The sequence below is a fragment of the Fringilla coelebs genome, assembly GCF_963513975.1.
Source record: "Fringilla coelebs genome assembly, chromosome: 1".
In the NCBI taxonomy this organism is placed as follows: domain Eukaryota; kingdom Metazoa; phylum Chordata; class Aves; order Passeriformes; family Fringillidae; genus Fringilla; species Fringilla coelebs.
The window spans coordinates 50,187,428-50,209,675 of NC_140028.1; the positions used below are offsets into that span (position 1 = coordinate 50,187,428).

General features: G+C 42.7%; 1 protein-coding gene across 3 annotated transcripts; it reads left to right on the forward strand.

Annotated features, from left to right (window-relative positions):
• Nucleotides 1-5,479: 5,479 nt before the first annotated feature.
• Nucleotides 5,480-13,754, forward strand: LOC311154896 (myosin regulatory light chain 2, smooth muscle minor isoform). Of its 3 annotated transcripts, XM_084207740.1 has the most exons (5): nucleotides 5,514-5,590; nucleotides 6,495-6,530; nucleotides 10,529-10,726; nucleotides 10,889-11,050; nucleotides 12,090-13,754. In XM_084207740.1, the coding sequence occupies exons 3-5, from the start codon at nucleotides 10,543-10,545 to the stop codon at nucleotides 12,260-12,262; spliced, it is 519 nt and encodes a 172-aa protein (XP_084063866.1). In that variant the 5' UTR covers nucleotides 5,514-5,590; nucleotides 6,495-6,530; nucleotides 10,529-10,542; the 3' UTR covers nucleotides 12,263-13,754. The 3 variants fall into 3 exon arrangements, with proteins under 3 accessions (XP_084063865.1, XP_084063866.1, XP_084063864.1); XM_084207739.1 differs by lacking the exon at nucleotides 6,495-6,530 and having other exon boundaries at nucleotides 5,480-5,590; XM_084207738.1 differs by lacking the exons at nucleotides 5,514-5,590; nucleotides 6,495-6,530 and adding an exon at nucleotides 8,890-9,065.
• Nucleotides 13,755-22,248: the final 8,494 nt, after the last annotated feature.

A 22,248-nucleotide genomic window follows, 5' to 3' on the forward strand; every position in this document is an offset into this window, starting at 1 on the left:
AGAGCTTTGTGAAGCTCAGTTTAATTTCTTGTGTTAATTAACTCATTTTTCCATTGCAATTTGTTTTTTTTTTCACTGCTGTCCTTAGCTCATTTCATCAATTCTCACCAAAAAGGGCTCATAAACTATGAGTTCTCTACTGCCTTCCAGGTTTGAAGGACTGCTTTTCTTTTCCAGCTCTTGACCTACTTTAGAATATTTGTTTTCATATATTTTCATATACTTTCCACTTGTATATTTTACTTAATTCATATTTATTCAAAAATTCCTTCTAAATTCAGCCTAGATCCAGAGGAAGATTTTCAAGCCTTGCTCAAGTGGTAGGTCAGCTCTGGCTCTTCACACGCACACAGAATGTTTCTCTGCTGCAAACAAGGAGAGAACATTTTTGTTATACAAATGGAAAACATATTTGCCATAGGTGGTGTTGATCACTATGATGCTGAATCTATTATTGTGTTTGTAATTGCGATTGTAACAGAATGCTTTCCATCTTAGAAAAATAATATTTGAGCTTTCCATAAAATGAACACACTGATTCTCTGTTTCACTGCTGTTAATGGCTTTTTCCCAGTCATTGGAAACTTTAGAGAAGTGTCCCCAAGCTCTGGTTGCTTCAGAAGCTTTCCTGTGAGCTGGGTGTATGACAGCTGTAAAAACTTTATGAAACCTGACATTGCAGTTTTACATGTACCAAAACCAGAGGGACTGCTTGGGGTTTCATCACATGTAAAACTGCAATGTCAGGTTTCATAAAGTTTTTACAGCTGTCATACACCCAGCTCACAGGAAAGCTTCTGAAGCAACCAGAGCTTGGGGACACTTCTCTAAAGTTTCCAATGACTGGGAAAAAGCCATTAACAGCAGTGAAGCGGAGCAAAGAGGGGCAGCTATAACAAGGCAGGCCCTCACTTTGCAAAACACCAAGAAATTTCCTGTGATAGAGGCAGGCAGATGCTACTAGCAATGCTCTATGGCCCTCAGCACAGGAAAGACAAGGGGCAGATGCTGGGGCAGATCCAGAGGTGCCCAGAAAATGATCTGAGGACTGGAGCACCTCTCCTTCAAAGACAGGCTGAGAGAGTTGGAACTGCTCAGCCTGGAGAAGGCTCTGGGGACAACTTATAGTAGACTTCCAGCTCCAAGAGAGGGAAGAGTGGAGAGGGAAGAGTGGAGAGGAATTTTTTGCATGGGCATGTGATGATAGGACAAGGGGACATGGCTTTGAACTGAAAGAGGGCAGATAATAGCAAGATATTAGATATTAGGAAGAAATTCTTTCCTGTGGGGGTGGTGAGGCACTGGAACAGGTTGCCCAGAGAATTTGTGGATGCCCCATCCCTGCCAGGGATCAAAGCCAGGCTGTACTGGGGTTTGAGCAACCTGACCTAGCAGGAGGTGTCCCTGCCCAAGCTGGAACTAGATGATTAGCTGTCAAAGTGCCTTCCAACCCAAATCACCCTACAATTCAATAATTCCATTGTATGATTTGCAGAACGCAAAGTGCCCCAAGCGTCATCCCAGAGCACGTGGCACTTGTCGGGTCTTTCCCCTTCCTTCTGCAGCCTACAGCAGGATTTAGCCCCACACCGATTTGATGTCACTTCACAGAGTCCCCCCTCTCCTGTCCGTGGCGATAGCGGCACCCGGGCTGTCTCTCGGGTCTACCCAAATGCGGAGCTCCCCTTGCTGGCGGCAGCCGGAACGGGAACGGCTCCCGGCTCCGAGCGCTGTGCAGCGACACAAGCGTGTCCCGGTCAAGGTGGGAATCCGAAATCGAGGTGAGTGGATCATCCTCAGTCTCCTCAGGACCTGTAAGCAGGAGGCTGCTGGGCTCCAGTGCGGGTGGAAGTAACAGCACCTCTTCTTTACAGGCACATATTCACTTTAGTGACACGGTAGTGAAGCACAGGGACAAATTCCCGCCCCAGGAATGCCTTACGGAGAGCACCACCAAGACCATAATGTGGTACCCGCTTTCCACATGCCGAAAAAAAGCTGGAAATGCACTGTTTAATTACTCTGGTAATCATTTCACTTCTTGGAAAAACAAATAATTTTTGATTATTTGAAAAGCATTAGATGCATTGCTTAACATTACTCATGGTTAGAGCAGGTAAATCATTTATTTGAGTATGGTGCTTTGCTTTTATTCTTTGAATACCCTAGGTCCCAGTGAGTTGTCTGGGGATTTGTATGATACGTGAACTTAATTAAAGTATGGAGTTCACTAAAGGATCTTTCTCCCAGTAAAATGCATCCTCACAGAGGAGACACACTGATGAAGAGGTGTGACATTATGGCTCTTTATAACCCCATGGCAAGGATTTTGGTGGCTGCAGACTCTTCTTGGTAAATTGATCTAATTCACTTTAGGTTGCCCCTGCCAGCCTGAATTACTTTATAATCATTTCCATGGAGGGAAATTGTATTCAATGTATGTGGGAAATAACAACCTACACACAGGGAGTTAAGTGTTGAGACTGAGAAGTTCTGAAGCAGTGTATAGAACACAGCAGTGGAGAGCATGGAATGACAGAACATGGAAAGACAGGGAAGGCGCAAAATGCAGAGATGCCAGAGGCCAGGAGAGCCCAGGATGGCTGATCCTTCCTCAGACTCACGACCACAGAGCTCGGCAGAATGCCTGCCAGGCAAGAGAGGAGCCTGGTAGCTCCATTAATACTTTATTTACTGCAGCGAGACTATGCACACAAACAAACGGGGTCACCGACCCAGAAGGCTTAGCCTAAGTCTAGGTATAGTCAAGACTGAGTTTAAAAGCAGCCTCGCAATACTTCTTTCTTTAGGGACCTCTGAGGAAGCAGCAGGTAAGTCACTTTAAGGCAGATGCTTGAATTACGTAGATGTGCAAAGATTGAAGCTCATAATGCAAACTTCCAAATCCCGTTGGAAGCAGACTCCACAACTACCTAACTTACTGACAATCCCTTCACATTCCCAAACCTCATCTTTAGCATTTATGCTAGTCTAGCTCACCTGTGTTTCAATTTCACCATCTCTATAGTGAACTCATGGCACTTTTATACAGCAAAAAGAGGTTTAATGAGAAGAATGCTACAAATAAATAATGTATTTTTTTGCAACTCGTTAATTATCTTTTTCTGGAAACAGGACTGCTCTTCATGAGCCAGTATTACTGCTGTATTTCTTAAAGATTCCTAAAATCTACTGAGTCAATTTCTCCCTACTTCTCAAAATAAAACCTTGCTCATCTTTTTCCATTAAGAAATTATTCAGAAAAAAAATTGTAAAAGGATAATGAACTATGGTGATTTAGAGTGTAGGCCAAAGTCCTCTGAGGTTAGTCAATATATTAAGTATTAGTCATTATGTTAAATATTAAACCCAACAGCTTCTCATATCCAGGACTCCCCATACACAGATCCCAAGTATAAAGGATTATTCTGACAGGTCTTCCTACATATTCCTTACTGACATTTTAGGCTTTGCTTGTTATTTCCATTTTTCCAATTTCACATAAGCTAAAATATTATTTTAGTATAGGTCAAAGAAATGAACATTGAGTTAACATTGTACCAATTTTTGAAGGAAAACATTAGAAAATCATTGTCATTGTATTATTTATTTAATTGTTGTATAATAATACCTTTAAATAGACACATATTCTGATTTCTGCTCATAGGAAGGCTAACTTGGATAAATTACACATAATTTTTGCCACTGACTCCAGCTGTGGAAGCAGTGGACTCTAGAAACATCAGAAACAAAGACATTCTTTGTATGCCGCATGAGGAATGACCCACTTCTGGATGAAGAGAGGAAAGCCTGTCTCAGCTTCCATGTAGGAGCTACTCTACAGCAGGAAATCATGTATCCAGGGTCAGGAACTGCCTGTTGTGACACAACAGGCTCATCCCAAGCAGGCAGCCTGCAGCATCCTGCCAGTGCCCAGGGAAAGGTGGGAGATGCGACAGCAACCACCACAATTCCCTATAGGTAAAAAATACTGCCAGCAGTAGCAGGGACTGGGAAAACTGCAAGAGGCTTGTTTTGACTCTGCAGGTGCTGAGCAGAAAAGATGTCCCCCCAGAGTTGTGCCCTCTGCCAGCGGAGCCCACGGCAGGGGCCACACCTCCCAGGCACTCATTTAAGTTCATTTCCTTCAAAAAAAGTCAGAAATATGGGTAATCTCTTACTGCTTTCACAGACTATGTGACTTCATGTACAGTTGAAAAATCTCTAAAAATTAAGTAGGACCAGACGCAAAATTATAAATCAGGCCACGTAGGCAGGGGTTGTGATATCTATTTGTTATATGATGCTGTTTGTATCTTTGACCTGTGGTCACTGTTTTTGGGTGCTGTTTCTGTTCGTCCCATATTCCTCTTTATTTCAGCTTAAAACCAGTATTATTTATTAGGAAAAGCTTCTTCTTCCAGAGGATGGTTGGGAACAGGAACAGTCTGCCCAGGGAAGTGATCACAGCACCAAGCCTGACAGAGTTCAAGGAGTGTTTGGATAATGCTTCCAGGCACAAGGTGTGATCTTTGGGGTGTCCTGCGCAGGGCCAGGAGCTGGACTTTTATGACCCCTCTAGGTTCCTTCCAAGTCAGGATAAACTGTGATCTTCTGTGCATCTTCCAGACACAGCAGCAGCTGCTGAGCATGCAGGAATGTGCCACACCATGTGTTGGGCTGTTTAGAGCTACAAAGTCAACCAAGGGACTAGAGAACCTCTTCTATGAGGAAAGGCTGAGGGAGCTGGGCCCATTCAGCCTCGAGATGACTGAGAGGGGACCTTTTAAATGTAAGTGTTTGAAGGGAGGGTCAAGAGGATGGAGCCAGGCTCTTCTTGGTGGTGCCAAGGAGTCAGATGCCCAGGAAGTGCCACCTGAACATGAGGAGGAACTTCCTTACTATATGGGTGCCCACACACTGAAACAGGCAGCCCAGACAGGGTGTGGCGTCTCCCTCACTGGAGATGTTCAAGAACGCTGTGGATGCAATCCCGTGCCACGTGCTTGAGCGGAGAGGCTGCACCAGCTGGCGGTCCCTGCGGTCCCTCCCGGCCTGCCCACCTGTGGCTCTGAGGCTCTCCGTTCCCGGCTGCTCCCTACACGCTCCCCACACGCTCCCCACACAGCCCCCGGCCAGCCCCGAGCCGGAGCGGGGCGGGGCGAGCGGGCAAGGCCCCGCCCACCGGCGCGAGCAGGAAACTCCCGCCGTTGCCTTACAAGGGCAGGCGCGCGACTGCCTCCGCCCCTCGCCTGTGGAATGCGGTGACCACACCGCGCTGCACCAACGCGTCGCCGGGGGAGGACACACACACACAGGGTGGCGGGGCTGAGCTTGTGGCTCTGTCTTTCTCCTTCAAGGAAGGCAGACTCCAGGGAAAGAACGCGAATCACGCGGGCCCCTGCGGGTCCTCTCCCCGACACGGCTCGTGGCACCCGGCCGCCGAAGCGATGAGCCAAGCCGCCACCTCCCCCTCCTGCACGGATGGTCTCGCCCACAGCTTCCTTCCTGCCCGGCGGGGCGGCGGCTGCTCCGCTCTCCGGAAGTGTCGCTCCAGCCGCTCCCCGCCGGTGCCGTCTCCCGCCGCCAGGTGAGTCTGGGGGCTCCGCCCGCTGCCCGCGGGGTCTGCCGCTGGCCGCCGGTGAGGAGTGGGCGGTGCCGGGTCGGGGGTCGCTTGCAGTGCCGGGGTCCCTTGCGGCGTCGCCCCCCGCAGCTCCCCTCGGGCCTCGGCTCTGTGCTGCTGCTCCTGACGGGGAACCGCCCTGCGGGCTGGAGCTGGGAGAGACCCCGGCTCCGGGCCCCGCTACCCCGCCCTGTGAGCCGGGCAGGGCACGACGCCACGGGGACAGTGCCCGCGGGGATGAACTCCCTGTTCATCGTTTCAGGGAACTGGTGTCAAAAGGTATTTGTCTCCCTGTCGGAAGGGCTCGGCTGCCTCCCGGTCACATCGAACCCTCTGTGGGTGTTTCCTCCGCTTTGTCGGAGCATGGGAAGGGCAGGGCTGGGAGCTGCTGCGGTCGAAAGAGGGTGAGGTAGTGGGCCTGGGTCTGTCCCTTCCTTCTCGCGTTTTGAAATAACCAGAGCCGCACAGGGGACTGCGTGCCATTGTTCCCCTGCTCTCAGAATCAATTAGGTTAGAAAAGATCTCTAAAATCATCGAGTCCAACTGTGACCGACCATGGGACCGTGGGACCTGGAGCATGGCGCTGAGTGCCACGTCTGGCCTTCACTTGAACACCTCCAGGGACAGTGACTCCACCACCTCCCTGGGCAGCCCATTCCAATGTCTAACCACCCTTTCTGTGAAGGAATTCTTCCTAATGTCCATCCTAAACCTGGCACAGTTTCAGACTGTCCTCATCCTGTCGCTTATTGACTGGGATTGAATGGGCCTATCCCCATTTGGCTACACCCTACTTTCAGGTGGTTGAAGAGAGCGGGTCAGCCCTGAGGTGACCCAAGGTCACCTCTGAGCCTTGTTTTCTCTTTTGCAGACAGGCTGTGTTGATTCACTGGTGCTGGATTTTGAGGCAAGTGTAATTCCTGTACAAGGGTTTTGGGAAGCTTATTAGTGAGAAGTGTGTTAAAGTGGCTTTTAAGACTGGGTGGGACAGCGTAGGGTTTGGTTTTTGCTAGTTTGCTTTCATAAAGTGTAATCTGTTCTTTATTGAGCCTTGACACAGATCTGCTGGAGAGCACTTTGCTCTTATCTCTTCCTGTTGCCACCCAGATTGTGATGGATGTGTGACTCGATGTGATGCTGCAGTTGAGTATGTGGACAGAATTTGGGATTCAGCTTTGAGGGTTGACTTTGGAGTTTGATCTTCTATCTTAGTTCACATAGAGACTTTCTTGGCTATGGGTTTGGGGATTTATTGTGTGGTAGTTTGGTTTTTTTCAATAATAGATTTTGCAGATATTACAATAGTCACAGTTTTGAAACATGGGAGTGTTTTCTAAAGCATAACTTTTGGTCACTACACCTGAGCAGGTCCAGTTTGCACCACTGTTAGTGGGCTGTAAATTTTCACAGCTTACTGTGTGACTCAAAATTTTTAGTTGCTTGGGTTTTTTTTCCCTCCAAGGGTATTACTTTACCAGAGGAAGGGACCACAAGATGATTCTCTGTGCTTCTGTGGTTTGATATCCACTGTGGCTGAAGAAATGGCAATACAGGCAACACAAAGCAGCACAGTGCTGCTACTACCTGTTTATTGTTCTTTTAATATGTGAAAATCTTCTTAAAGAAAGATTGCATTTTAAGAAATACCTTATGATGTGTCTCACAGGTAATGTCTTACATTTGAAGTTTCTTGGACAGCTTCCAAAACAGGGCCCAGACCATTCAGTGCAGCATAGTATTAAACAACAGGGACTCAACCTGCCTGTCATGACTTGCACTATTCTAATGCGAAGTATTCCCACTTTTTATTTACTCAAATTCTTTTTCCAGCCTATAATAACCCTATTTCAATTACAAAAGTGTTGGCATAGATGTGGATCTTTTTGTTGGGTAACACAAAGTGCAAACACTTCTGGAACTTTTAAATCATAAATTGATCTCTTTGGCTAACTGGATTGATGCCTTTGGTTTCCTGAACATGTTCCAAAATGTACCACCCTCTTTTCTAACAGATATTCCTGGAGCTGAGTCCAGTGTTTCAGGCATAGCTGCAGCAAACCTGTGCTGAAGGACACTGCAGGCCTCTGAGATCTGATGTTTTTCTGTAGCTGAGCTGACAGCTCTTCTGGACTGGAGGAGTTCCCAAGTCTGGTTCAGAGAAACTCAGAAAATAGTAATGCAAGCATTGGCACTTTTTTCAGTTTTTCTAGTAAAATATACTCTGATAGGTCAATCTTCCCAACAGAATTAAAAAGAATGTGCTGACAGCCTGCTTTTGTTACCTCCTCTTGCTTAGGATTGAATTGTAGGTGAGAGAATTGCAGGTAGTGACTTGCTGGGAGCACTGCCTTTGCAGCACTCATGCCTTTTCACTGATCCTAGAATTACAAGCCAGACACAATTCGGTGATAAAAAGGGATTACCATTATAAGGATCCTTACGGTGCACAACGTGCTGGATGAAAAAGCGCTGAAGATGCATACTGTAACAAATGGATACAATTTTATATGTTCAGCAAATTAGCACTGCTGGCAAGAATCCCCAGTTAGAGACAGAGGCGATGAGATAATTTGCCCCTGGTTCTCCCCTTTTCTGAACATCCCACCATTGCCCCCACCCCCCACTTTAGATATTAACTAAACTTTACGAAAAGTTAGGAAGCTGTTTTGACCTGGGATCCCAAAGAATGTGACCTTGAGACCTTAGAGCTGCTGGGGCATGTATTTTGTCTTTCTAATAGAGTAGGTAAAATGCTAGCTATGAATACAATAATAGGCTACAGAGGTGCAAATATATATGTAAAGAATATGGAGATACATAAAAGTAAAAAGACAAAAATCAATTTGGTCAGCATCAGCATGTGCAGAGTAAACTTTTTTGTTTACTTTGAATGAGCCATATCCTGAAAACTGCATTATTCCAGAGAAGAGTAATTAAAAGCTACTGTTTGACTTTATTTTGGGTAGTGGAACTTCTAATCAATAGCCCAGAGTTAAATGAGAGCTTGCCTCAGGGCTTCTACAGCGGTAAGAAAACCACCAAAGTTATGCACAACCCTTGGCTGCAGCTTGAAAGCAAACTACCTTTGTTGTCAGCTGTCTGCATAAGTATCTGGAAGTCAAGAGTTCACGTTTGTTTGTTGCAGTGTTGTGGAGGCCAGACATCTCGGGTAGCTGGTGGTTACTGAGTGCAGTGCAGAGAACGTCTGCGTTGTTGAGCGATGCGCAGTTGCATTTCAGGGGCTATTTTTAGTTCGGGACATAATGGTTTGTTTTGTACGTCAGAAGAACGTTGTATATGCACTTAGGATTTAAAAGTGTGGAATTAGCAGGGGACATCAGTAGCTGTCTGTGTGGACAGACTGAGGAGGACGTAACCATGGAATTTCCTTTTATGATCCAGATGCTTGGTACACCCTGTCAGGTATCTAATACAAAGCAAGGTAAAATGTCCTTCCTTTTTTGTTAAAAAAAAAAACCAAAAAACAAAAATAACCGCTTTGTGTCTGCATATTGGGTTGATTGTATAAGGGAGTTACTTTGCTTAATTTTACTCCCTTTTTTTTTTTAAGGATGAATCCCAGTTAGTGACTTCAGTCTTGCTTTTCAGGACTCTAACAGAAAATATCCTATCTTTGAGAAAACTATCTGAGAAACAGTTAGAACTGTGTTATGACTCCAGTTAGCATTGCTTTTCTGACCAGATAATTTGTTTCTAAGTTATAAAATTAATACTTAGTGTAAATTTCAGAATATTGATATTCTTGCAATTACAGGTGAAGCTTGAATTTTCTTCTTTCAGGAGACGCTACAGGTGCTTTCTGTAAAATTCAGAGGGAAGGATGGAAGGAATCTGGTTTGCATAACACTTTGTTTGAGTATTATGAAGGATTTTAGCAGTATGGATGACACTTTAGTTTTAGCTAATACAAGAAGAGGTTATGAGACTTTTGGAAACAACATTAAAAAGGGTCTAACTTCTGATCCAAAAGCAGTCTTGAGGACTTTGTGTTTGCCTTTCAGTGAATGACTCAGCTTTTCCAGTTTGTGCTGTCATACATTTTGTTGGAACACTACATGTATCTTCCCAGATAAAGAGATGCAGTTAATTTAAAAGCCTCACTTCTAGTCTGAATGTACTAGTGTTATAATATATAATAACCTACCATGTCATTTCTTCATTTGACAGCTTCAAGGGAAACAATAAAATTAGTATATCTGTGATATGTTAAAATTTTAAAAAACATAGAAATGTTTATAAGGGTTGGTAGCTTAAAAGAAACAGTCTTCACACTTTTGTAGGGATCATGCCTTTTAATTAATTCTAAAGAGTGTGCTGGCATTTGCATGTGTTGTGTAGTAGTTCCACTGTGTAAGGGAATAGCACTGTAGAACTTTTGAACCAAGTCGGTGCTCTCTCCCTCTCTCTCAACAGTAGCTAGTCTAACAAAATGCTATTTAGAGCCTAAAATACATTTTTTCTCCTCCAAAATGTTAGTTTAGCATACTGTCTGATCTATTTAACCACTCTGCTAGTTTAGCAGCACATATCCTTCTATGTCAACAGTGCCTCCCAAATTCCTGAATATGTAGTTGTATTAATTTGTGGGAGATGCAGGTGGAGTATTGTATCAGCAATACAAGCAATGTGTGAGTTTCAAGAGCTCTGATTTGATTTGGGTTTTTTGATGCAGCCTCCTATTGGCCTACTGTGCTGGTCCCTCAGTCCTCAAAGGCTGTATGCTTTCACAGCAAATGAAGTCTGAAAGAAAATGGAGCAGGAGATATTGAAATAAATCTGTACTTCAGGATATGCCAATAATGTGAAACCTGATGTTCCTCTACCCCAGGGACTTGCAGTGTGATTTAATAAGGCTAAATCTTGGGTATATTTCTGTCTCTTTAGAACCAACAGCCACCATGTCTAGCAAAAGAGCAAAGACGAAGACCACCAAGAAGCGCCCTCAGCGCGCCACTTCCAATGTGTTTGCGATGTTCGATCAGTCGCAGATCCAGGAATTCAAGGAGGCCTTCAACATGATCGACCAGAACAGGGATGGCTTCATTGACAAAGAGGACCTGCACGACATGCTCGCCTCCCTTGGTAATGTCCCTTTTGTCTGTTCATGCTTGCCAGGCAAATTTGTGCTGCAAAAATCAAAATATTGAGTTTGGGATATAAGAGGTGTCTCAGTTTGTATTAACACTACTGACATTACTTGTTCAGTTTGAAAGCTAAGCCGAGTATGAATCCCTTTATTTGTAGGAAAGAATCCAACAGATGAATACCTGGATGCCATGATGAATGAGGCTCCAGGCCCCATCAACTTCACCATGTTCCTCACCATGTTTGGTGAGAAGTTAAATGGCACCGACCCGGAGGATGTCATCAGGAATGCTTTTGCTTGCTTTGATGAAGAAGCAACAGGTACGTGGGTGAAATAACAGTGTATGTATTTATTACTTCTACTTACTTCTGTAACAACAAATACTTGTGTTCATAGAAGTGGTGATCAGTTTTTTAACTCTGAAAATTTTAGTTTCTGCAAACTGAAAATCGTGACCGTATCCTCCTGTGCTAAATTTGCCTTTTCAGTCTCTGTCGAAATTTCAAATTTCTGACAGTTCATCCCATTCAAGACAGGAGAAAATATAAAAGATGTTGATCTGGAACCAGGGTCTTAATTTACTCTCAACTTAAAATTCAACTTTGGGGCTGCTTTTATGAGGGAAATCACTGTTTTCAAAGCTGTTGTGCTTTTATCAAGAATTTTTCTGTCAGCAACTTGTATCCACCTTCCCTCTGTTGAGGTGCACTAAAAGGAGAAGAAAATGAATGCAAGAAAATTCTTGTGTGACTCACAGGAGTGATGGTAAAAGCAATCACAAGTTAGACAAGCCTACTTCTTTAATAAACCATGCCAAGAATTTGTTCTTTGCAACTAGTCTGGTAAATCTTGAGTTTTACCAGTGATTTAAGATCAATTTGAAATGTTCTAAACTGTCCTATGTTTCATGCACTTGTTGAATGTTAATAGTCAAGTTCCATGACCTTTTTTTTGGTTTTTCAATAGGAATGCTCAAGGTAAACTCATCCCCTTTGTGATTTTTAAAATACTGAGCTAGAAGGTTCTTGGTACTATTGGAAATGTAGCCCTGCTGTTCAGAAGAATGTCCAGTATGAATGCTAATAAATTTTTATATTCTATGGAACACCAGAGGCAAAGCATATCATGGTCTTTCTTTTAAGTAGTGGGACCTTTCAAACTAAGATGCCTGATTTGATTGAATCCTTGTAATTATTGAGCATTTTTAGTGATAGGGTTTAATGGTATTGTTTTAATTTGGCAGATGAAGACTGTAGGTATCTTTTATTGAGGGAAAGAACTCGAAGAACGAAATTATCACCCATGTATTAGCGTATAAATGTAAAAACTCCTCCTCTGTCCTCCTACACTGTGCTGCAGGGTTCATCCAAGAAGACTACCTGCGGGAGCTGCTGACCACCATGGGAGACAGGTTCACGGATGAAGAGGTGGATGAGCTGTACAGAGAGGCCCCCATTGACAAAAAGGGCAACTTCAACTACATCGAATTCACGCGCATCCTCAAACATGGAGCGAAGGACAAGGATGACTGAACAGATCCCTGAATACCTGCACATTATCTCTACATTTATGTTTATTTTTAATGATTTCTTCCTGATAGAACTTGTTGCATGCATTTAGCTCCAAAGCTTTTGTCTTTTTCTATATATTTATCTACTCCAGGCCATTTAGGCACATTTGCACCTGTAATCAGACTGGAAGCAGGGAAAATATTTTGAGGGAAAGGCTACAGGAAAAACATTCCCTGGAGTTGATAGTCCAGGAAAATAATCTCAATGTTTCTGGTTTAGCTGGATTTTTACATTTTTGTAATAAATGCCATTTTGAAATAAAGATTGCTATATAGATAAAATACCTCAAAATCTTTTGTGAAGAATGACATTTCTACTACACATTTACAAATGCAGGTGTGTTCATTGTCTTTTTCTTGCAGTTGCAAGTCAAGCTGGAAAACTCATTTTCATGGTGTTTTGTTCAGTGTCACAGAGTTCTGAAATGCACCTAGCAGCATCTGCTGGCATCTTTAAAAATGCAGCTGCAAAGGCTTTCATCTCAGGTTTTTGAAGTGGGATCTGACTACTATGTAAGTAGTTAACCAAATAAATGGTTAGGGAAGAGTGTTACAATTGCCCCATGGCCAGCAGAGAACATCTGATTCTTAAGCAGATACCATGCCCAGCTTTTGCTTCCTTTTAATATTGATGGGTTTTCTAGCAGTACTTTCATGTCAAAGTGTGCATTCTTCTTTGCTAAGTAAGGGGCAATTAGGCATATTTTTTTCCCTTCTGCTGAAGGAAGCTTGTGCAAAGGAGTCTCTGCTGGCACTAATTAACAGCAATACATGGCCAGAAAACTTACACAAAGCTTTATTTTTCTACAGCTAATTCATTTGCATGTGAGAATGTGAGCCAAGTCATTCTGAGAATTAACTTGGTAAAACATATAGGTGCTGAAATTGCTTCTCTTTTTACAATATCGTACATCTTCCTCAGATATATTAGCATGATGGCTTTTAAACAAGCACAGTCAGTCATTCAGAACTGCTTTGTGCTGATCTTGTCTAAAACATAAAAGAGGAGGATTGTTCTGTTAGTATGACCGTGCTTTTCTGTGTACCTCATTCTCTTGGCTACTGCAAGTTAGAAAGCAGGAGGAGAATTTATTTTGCCTATGTATTTATCAATTAAAACAATGACCTCTTATCCAGAAAGCTTGCCCTCAGCTTTATTGCACAACTTAAGACCCCAAGGAGTAGGAATTCAGCACAAGGGACTGTAAAGGCTCTGACAGCTTATCCTGGAAGGTGGGTTTGTCTCATTTCGTGTGATACCATGAAGGCTTGGTTACTTAATCCTGCTTGTGTTCCCATATCGCAACTCTGGAAGATATTCTGGCTTCAGGTTTGTAAATAACTTGACAAAGTATGAGTATACTTTGAGTTGGCATACTTGGACTATTTTTTTATTCCAGGCTGATTTTTTTTTTCCACTTACAGGCTTAATTAAAATTGAGTTTTCAACCATTCTTTTCCCAGTTTTGTGTTTTATCTGCTAAAAAACGTAGCCTCAGTTTTTTTCCTACCCACATTATGTTCTATACTACTTTAGGTTGTCACAGCTGCTTCATTTTTTGAAAGTTTGTTTTTAACTATCTTGGTGCTCTTCAGTAATGGCTGCTGAGTTATTTCTCCATGTGACGCCTGCAAAGTTCTAGGAAGTAGTTTACAAGTATGCATGGAAGTTTTCACCAACAGTGCCCTTGTGTCAAAGACAAGAGAGCGGGGATTTAGGAAACTGTCTTGTTGAAATGTTGCTATGTAATGTTAGGCCGCAGAACGAGTTATGCTGTCCCTTCTTTAGACTGATGTCACTGCTGCAATTCAGTACTGTGTGCATACATGCCTGCTCGAAGGACAGATGTCAGACATTTTTTCCCTTGGAGTGTATAAATGGCATTAAGAGTCAGAGAGCAGTTTACTTTTGTTAGGAACCCTGGATCCCTAAACGCTTCTTTTCCTGATCCTGTTTTCTTTGTGTAAATGTTAGGTGCTGGTATGTTACACTGAGAAAGCAGCAGGTGTGCCAGCTGGATTTTTCCTGCTGGAAGTAGCAATTTTAAAATCATAAATATGATCATAAAGAGAACCTGGTATCCTCCTTGAGAGGAAATTGTCCACTTAAAAAATATTCTGTACTGCTGTTCTTGCTTTCTGAACAGCCAGCTGAAAGGTGGGATGTAGCTGTTTTGTTCCTTGGATGCTCCCTCTGGGTAGAGGGTGAGACAGAACTGTGCGGAGGTAAAGATACCTGCTCAGGAAGATGTGTTACTGAGAAGGAATATCCAAGGGTGTGTGAGTATAATGACAACCTTCCAAGTTCCAGTTTCCCTGTTTTTTTATATTGTAGGAGACCAGTTAACCTGCAAGTGGGCACAAACCCCTTAACTGCTGAGAGGATACAAGGCCAACAGCCCCAGCCAAGAGACCATATAAGAGCATCAGATGCATTTTGTATCTAGGCAGGGAGGAATGTGACAGCTGAGGTTACGTGCCGAGAGCCGTGGGGATGTGTCATCAATAATTCACTTCCAAAAATAAAAATAACTTTGGTCACTGAAACAGCTTAAAATTCTGATGACTTAGCCTTAGCATTTTGCGGCCAAAATCTTGGAACCTAATCTTTTCTGCCTCGGGGTTCATATATAACAGTCTCCAAGCTCCACACCAGATTAGGTTTATGATGAAAAACTATTTTCATAGGCTCATGCACACATTTAATAGTCTTACATCTATAGTGATCTATAATGCCCCGTGAAGCACTACTGAAAAGCAGTGATTTATTTTACATGACCCACTTACCCTGTTCTAAGGCTACAAATGCAGAGGTCAAAATGAAGCCAAAGAGCTACTGAGGCTGCATGAGAAAACTCCAAAGAGGACCATATTTTTGTCGAGTGCTGCCAGGGAATGTTTGCCTGCTACCTTTTCGTCCCTATCAGTTGCTGGAGATAAAGGTAACGTGCAATATTTTACACTTGTTTCTGCTCTTCATTTAAGCAAATAAACCCATCCTTATGGCACAGTGATCAGATGACTGAAGCATTTCACAACATGAAGGCAGCTTGTTACACTAGCTCAGCAAGTAGGGGATGTCACAGGGGGGCTGTCCCTACACTCCAAAGCAAGGATCCGTTTCACCGCTGACCTAAGGACTATCTTTGGATCGCTTGTTTCTAGGATCCCTGTGGTATCTGGAGGAATGAATGCAGCACAGCGGCTCCATCCTGGCACAGGGCATCAGTGACAGCATGCCTTTGTGTCCTGACACCTGCATTCGATCCAAAAGCTGGAAAATATCTGAAATCTTGTCATCACATATTTCTAGTCTGGAGTGTTACTAACCTACTATTTGGGATGTTCCTGGGGAATTTCAAACAACAACAAATGCAAAGATATTTCAACAATGTAAATCCAAATAACGGGTGAGTAACAAAGTGTAGTCAGGAACATTTTAGATATCAGCAGTTAATCCTCCCTTGGTATTGCTTATGCATCCATGCTCCTATTTTGGCTTCTTACTTAATTTTGCAAAACCTTACTGTCATTTTTAGATAACTTTCTTCTTTGGAAAAATGATTTAGGATTACAGTACCTCAGAAACAGTATTGCAGAAACTAGGAACAATACAGAGGGAAAAAGAACTTGATAAATGCCTCTTAAAATGCAGCTTAAAATTAAGCTACCATGAAATGCTGAAAAGTAATACTGGGTACTGAGGGGGGGAAAACCCTCCACACAGCTCTTTTTTTTTTTTTTTTTGTGCTCTGAGCAGCAATTCCACAGAGATCACTGTTTTCCCAAACTTTTGATATACTAGATAGAAAACTTCCCATCTTAAAGAAAAAGAAAAAAAAGAAAAAGATGGCAGCACATGGCTCCTTTTCCTACTTTTCCCTGCAGCCCATGGGTAGAAACACTGCCAAGGAATATTTTCAGACCAGAAGTGTATATTCCCTAGAGGCCATACATAATGGGCCCTGCATCACGGGACTTAAGAGGTCAGGTAGTTCATATCAATGTAATAAATCTGAGGGCAGATGTTTACATGATTCTCAGCAGAACCCACTTAACAGGAGAGTGGGAAATCAAACTGGCCTCCTGGAAAATCCCACCTGTTTGCTGCACGCTGACACTTCTGCCATGCAGCTGTGATTCCATCCCTCAGTAAAGCAGCACTGCACTTTGATAAAGCTTGAAAGTCAGCTACAAATACTACAGGATTTTCTGCTGCCACTATCGGCTCATTTAGGCACCCGTATTTACTGCTCTTGTAAATGGCTGAGTTTTGCAAGGTTTATTTAATTTTTAATCCTCTTTTACTATTTTAGGGTATCACTGAGTGCAACCTCACTAAATATTGAAATAGGCTTTGGTTTGTTTTTTAACTATGAATAGTCCCTGGGAGTTAAAAAACAGCATTTCACAATAATTTCCAGCCTGTGCCAAGCATATTCAAGTGAGAGGGTGTAAATTGAGGCCTGTAAGGCTTGTCTTAGTATGTGCTAAAATAGAGCTGGCATCAGACATGAGTTACTTGAACCCTGACTTAGCCTTGTATCTAACAGGCACTGGGGTTTTTCCCTCTTTTGAGTTCTTCCTCAATTGTGAGCTAACCATCTAAAGCAAAAGACAGTGGCAAGATATTCCCACCCCATAAGAAGTATGTTGATTTTGAAATTGCTCCACCAGCCAACCAGACTTGCACAGGCATCACCTGATAAGAAAACTGATAACAGCTTACTTCTCGTGTGAAAACACCTGACTAAATATGCTGCTTCTTGTTTTCTGTGTATGTTTTAAAAGACTATTTTAGATCTATAGCCAATCATTTTATTTTCTTCCATATTTGTACATACACATTGGCAGACAGATACAAACTCTTAACACACAAGGAGAGAGCACATACATCCTTAGGTTTAGCAGAATTACTTACATTTGTTTTAAAAATGGGCGGCCTTCAGCTCTCCTTACTAAGAATACCTAATGCTTATTTTTGCAATTCAGTTCTCCACTTTATGGAATCACAGTGTCTGGCAACACTCCTCATTAAAACTCATACAAGAGCTGAAAACCCCACAGACTTGGCTAGAATTGTTGCAACTTACCAGCTAGGATTAAAAACAAGGGACGGACATATAGCACAAGAGGCAGAATAGTGCCTTTGATCATAGAGAACAGGGAAAAAAACCTACAGAAATCAACAGCCCAACAGCCAAAGATGTACTTTTCAACGTTTAGGTGGGGTTTTTAACTTGTGTTCCTTAGGTGTAAAGGACTTGGGGGTCTGGGAATGCAAGGAGTACTGTGTCTGCTGAGTAAAATCCCTCAATACTCTGTAAAACACACGTCAGTGCCCATTCATATAGTCACTGAGATGCAGTTTTAAATAAATATATTGAAGTTTGTTTTCTCCTGTTTACAATATTTCATAGACTGACTGCATTTTATTTACATTCCATTAAATATCTCTGCTTTATCCTTTGACCTGCTATATCATTGTCATACCACGCTCTAGAGAACTCATGTTCTTGCCTCTTCCTCAGCCATGTACACTGGAAGTTACTAGAAAGTCAAAACTGTGCTATTTTTAATTTTCAGTATAGAGAAAGAATATGTGTTTCTTCTACAGGCTCTACTACATCCTCTGAGAGCCTTTATTTTTCATGCTTCAGCATTTACCCTGTGGCAGGGACCACCTGGGAAAGGAGTAACCATTTTTATTCATGAGGTCATTGAATGAAAGCAGGGAATAACCTGCAGTCTTAGGCCCTCCCAAGAGACTCAAGTGAAGACACATTTCAGAATCCCTTCTTTAACTCATGACTCCTCAAATGTTTTTCCCTTGGATCACAGCACTGGAGTTATTTTTGCAGAAATTCCAGAGAACTTTGTGGCTCTTTCAGCATTTCAGAAAGAGTGACTGTCTCTCCGACTGTCACTGCACTGCACTTGGTATAGCTAGACAGAGGCAACAGATGCCAGCTGGAATCAGGGATGAAGGGATGGAAAGGCAGAGGGATGAGCCAAAATACCAAGTGAAGAAACTGACAGACAAAAAGCTTTTGTTAAATGATAGTTTAGACCTAGAATTTAGATGGATATGTTTAGCTTTTACTCTGCTGTCAATACTTAATCTCCATAATTAACATTTGTTGAACAGTGATAATACGCTCAGAAAAAAAATCTCCTAACTGCAAAACCTTCCACTCAACTTTCAAACAATTTTAATTCTTAATGTGGAAATCACACATCTGCTTTTTCATCTAGTCTCTCTTTTCAGACCCTTTCGTTTCATATGCACATCCTCAGTCTTACTTCTGTGACGACCAAGGGTGTGAAATGGCTTCTGTACAGGAAAAACTACCTAAGTGGGACTCTCTGCTACAGCTGATCCAGGAACACACAAGAACTTTCTAGAAGCAAAAGTAACACAAGAGAAGTGGACACACAATTCAGCCTTAGTACTTCTTCCAATACAAAGTCTAGAGCATAGAATAAACATTGCAATAGCTACAGTCATGGTTAGTAAGGTGCAGTTTTTCACGTAACAAATAGCAGCCTTGCAAAGCCTTCCAAAAACACCAGCAAAGCATATTGTGGATGCTAAATTTACATCAAGTCAAGGATTACATATTAGGCAAGTTCATGAAAGCTAATTCTGGGTTACTCAATACCACATCTGGCTCAGGGTAGCTTAATCCTCCACAAAACTAAAAATAGTAGATATTGGGAGAGCTGGGAAGATATCATAGGCTACCTTGATTCTTATTCTTCCTTAAGTACCACTGCTGCTGCCCTTCCCTAAAGAACTAGCTAAAAACACCCTGTATGCTCTCTCTCCCCTCAAAAAACCCACAAGTATAGAGAAAGAATTTTTTTTTTTCCAAAAAAAAGTATGATTCCAAGTTTTGGGTAAAAAAATACAAAACAATAAAACTCTCCAGTGACCTGGGAGGGAAGACCTCATAGCAGCTATTATTTCTTGAGGGCATCCAAGATACCAGTAAATCCATCCTAGTGGTGCTCCAACCTGGAAATGGAAAAAGCAACTGCTGAGCTTCCCCATCCCCAGTCTCAAGACTGTTTTTGCCAAGACTTTGCTTCCTGCCTTCCACATGCAGAATCCACATCTCTTTGCAGCTGGGGGTTGCACTGGTCTAGGCAGACTTTTACAGTGAGCCAGTGCAGCCATTCCTGTAACATTCATAAAGAAACATCATATGACACAAACTGATTCTGCTTCATCAAGCAACCAAGTTAATGACAAATATTTGCACTGTCACCGTAACTCAGCAAAGGTGGGGAAATAGAATCATAGTATTGTTAAAAGTTGGAAAATACCTCTAAGTTCAATTGTAACAGAAAGAATTAAATGAAAGGAGGGAAGAGGTTTACTGTAAATTGCTCAATGTCTATAGTAGCCTTAAAACTTAAGTATGAAACAGATAATTTCAAAGGTTTTTTGACAATTCAAAGAAAACAAGCATTTCAATGGCACCAAATCATTGAGTATTTTAGACAAAAAAGATAGGAACAATTAATTAATTTTCCTTAAAAAGGGTTTTTCTTAAACAAGACTGACATAAATGAGAAAGAAGGGAATAATGAAGAAAAGAAGTAGAAAGAAGAAAAAGTAAAGGGTTAAGAGCTCAGCATTTTTTTTTAAACCATCTTTTCAGAAAGGATCATTTCTGTTCTCAATGTTTGCACAGCTCTGAGAAAGCGCCACACTCACAAAAAACAGTGTCCTTACCTTTTCCCCTTTTCAACATTTATGTCAACAAGTTAAAAAAAATATCCTCTAAATACTATAAAAGGCAAAACAAATCTTTCTTTTCCCTTTAAATTTCTTTATTGCTATGATGAATGCTGTAATCAAGTAAAATTGAACCATTTCTAAAAGTATTACTTAGATTTATATCAAACAGAAAATGGTCTGCCTGTAGGAACTGCTTCTCATTCCACCATGATGCAACAAGTTGGAGACAAAAGCTTTAAGAGACACACACTGACATGCAATTTTGTCATTAAGAACTGATCTCATACTGGGCAAATAATATTAGTGTACCTATCCCCACATCTGCAGAAGTTATACATGGTGACAGGTATCATGTAACACCCTTTTAATAGCATGAAAACAATACAAGACAGAGTGGCATGTTTGCAGTAGTGGTTCAATTTAAAGTAACTGATGAAAGAAGTTTAAATTAAGAGATCAGATAGCTTTTCATAATTAAATTTCAACACGCAGTTCAGTTGTTCAACATTATCATGAAGTATTTTATTAACTCTCTTAACATCTTAATATTTCTACTGCTTTTCTGCCCACTCATACTTTGCATGTAATTATCTTGAAACTTTGTGCCACGTCTAATAAGCAGAGAATTTTTTACCCAAAACTTTTTCCATTAATAGGCTTTCAATTTAGCAAAGTTTAGTCTTAGTTTCTATTGCACTTTGAAGCAAACTTTAAAAGAGTGATATTGAAATTAACTGGGGAAGTATTATAAGCTAATTAGGCCAAATTCTCAGCCCTCATGAAATAACTTCTGATTTGAGCAGAGAGCAGGGAAAGAAAGTTGGGCCTCTTGGCAATTAAAATGTCTCCCTTCAAATTTGAGACTGCAACTTCTAGATTACATATTAGATTACGTGTTAATTTCAGTAGCTCCAGTGGCTAAATGTAGATAATTTACACTTACAAAGATAATTGACAATTTCAGGAAAAGCTTGCACATCTATTTTTTCTTTTCACAGAATGATCAAGGTTGCAAGAGACCTTTAGGATAATCTAGTCCAGCACCACCACAATCCCCACGTGCCACATCCAGACACTTCTTGAACGCTCCCAGAGATGGTGACTCCACCAGCCTCCTCGGGCAACTTACTCCAATGCCTGGCCAATGCCTTTCCCCCGTAAGAGTTCTTGTTTTCCAAGACACACACTGTACACCACCAATGCCTTTCCCTCGTAAGAGTTCTTGTTTTCCAAGACACAGACTGTACACCAACAAAGCCCAGAGCAGGCAGGAGGGGGATTCAAAGAATGATGATCTGGCAGGGCAGCTTTCCCATCTGACTACTTCAGGAACCTTCTGTGCACTGTACAACAGTTTTCTTGAAGCCCAGGCTATTTATGTGGGACTTCAGCAAGCAGCATGGGAACAAGCATTCCCTTTGGAAAATTTAAAAAATGTACAAGTGGGCTGAAAGCAAACTGCTTCTGAAGCAATTTCAGACACCATCCCCCAGTGCTAAAAGCAGCTTGTACCTCAATTTATTTGAGATCCTACATCAATTGATGAATGGAAAAATATGTGTCACCCTTTTTCATTAAGGAAATATATGCAAAAATAAATCCTCCAAGTGGCCTTACTAAATCTGTAATAAATAAACCTCTGGCTGCGAGAGGCATTAAGCTTCAATCCTGCGCGAGCAGGATCTGGATGCAATCTGGAATTTTTCTGATCGCTCGAGCGAAACAGGAGGAAGACTGAAGGTAAGGCTAACACCTCACACCTGCTGATCCGGGCAGGACGTCCCCGCGGGATGAGAGCCTTCCTTCACCTCCCCGCTGCGGCACCACCGTGCGACCCTGGGGACGCCGCGGCCGCCGGCCCCAGCAGCACGGAGCGACGCGCCACCTTCAGCGTGCGGAGGGTTTGTCTGTACAAAAGAAAATCCCTCCAGGAAGCTCCCGCTGCCTGCAGAAGCCCTCCGGAGCTCCGTCCCCACAGGCTGCCTCCGCCCCTCCCCTGCAGGCGGCGCCCAGGGCCCGGCGGCGGCGGCGGCCGCTTCCCCTGGCATGCTCCAACGCGGCCGAGGCGGGGGGCGCAGGAAGCGGCCGCGGGGCCGTGCCGAGCCGGCCGCCGCCCAGGGAAGCCGGAACGGGCTGCGATCCGTAAAAAAAACCCCTGGCTGCCGTCCCGCTGCCCTCCCGCCGCCTCTCCCGGCGCCTCT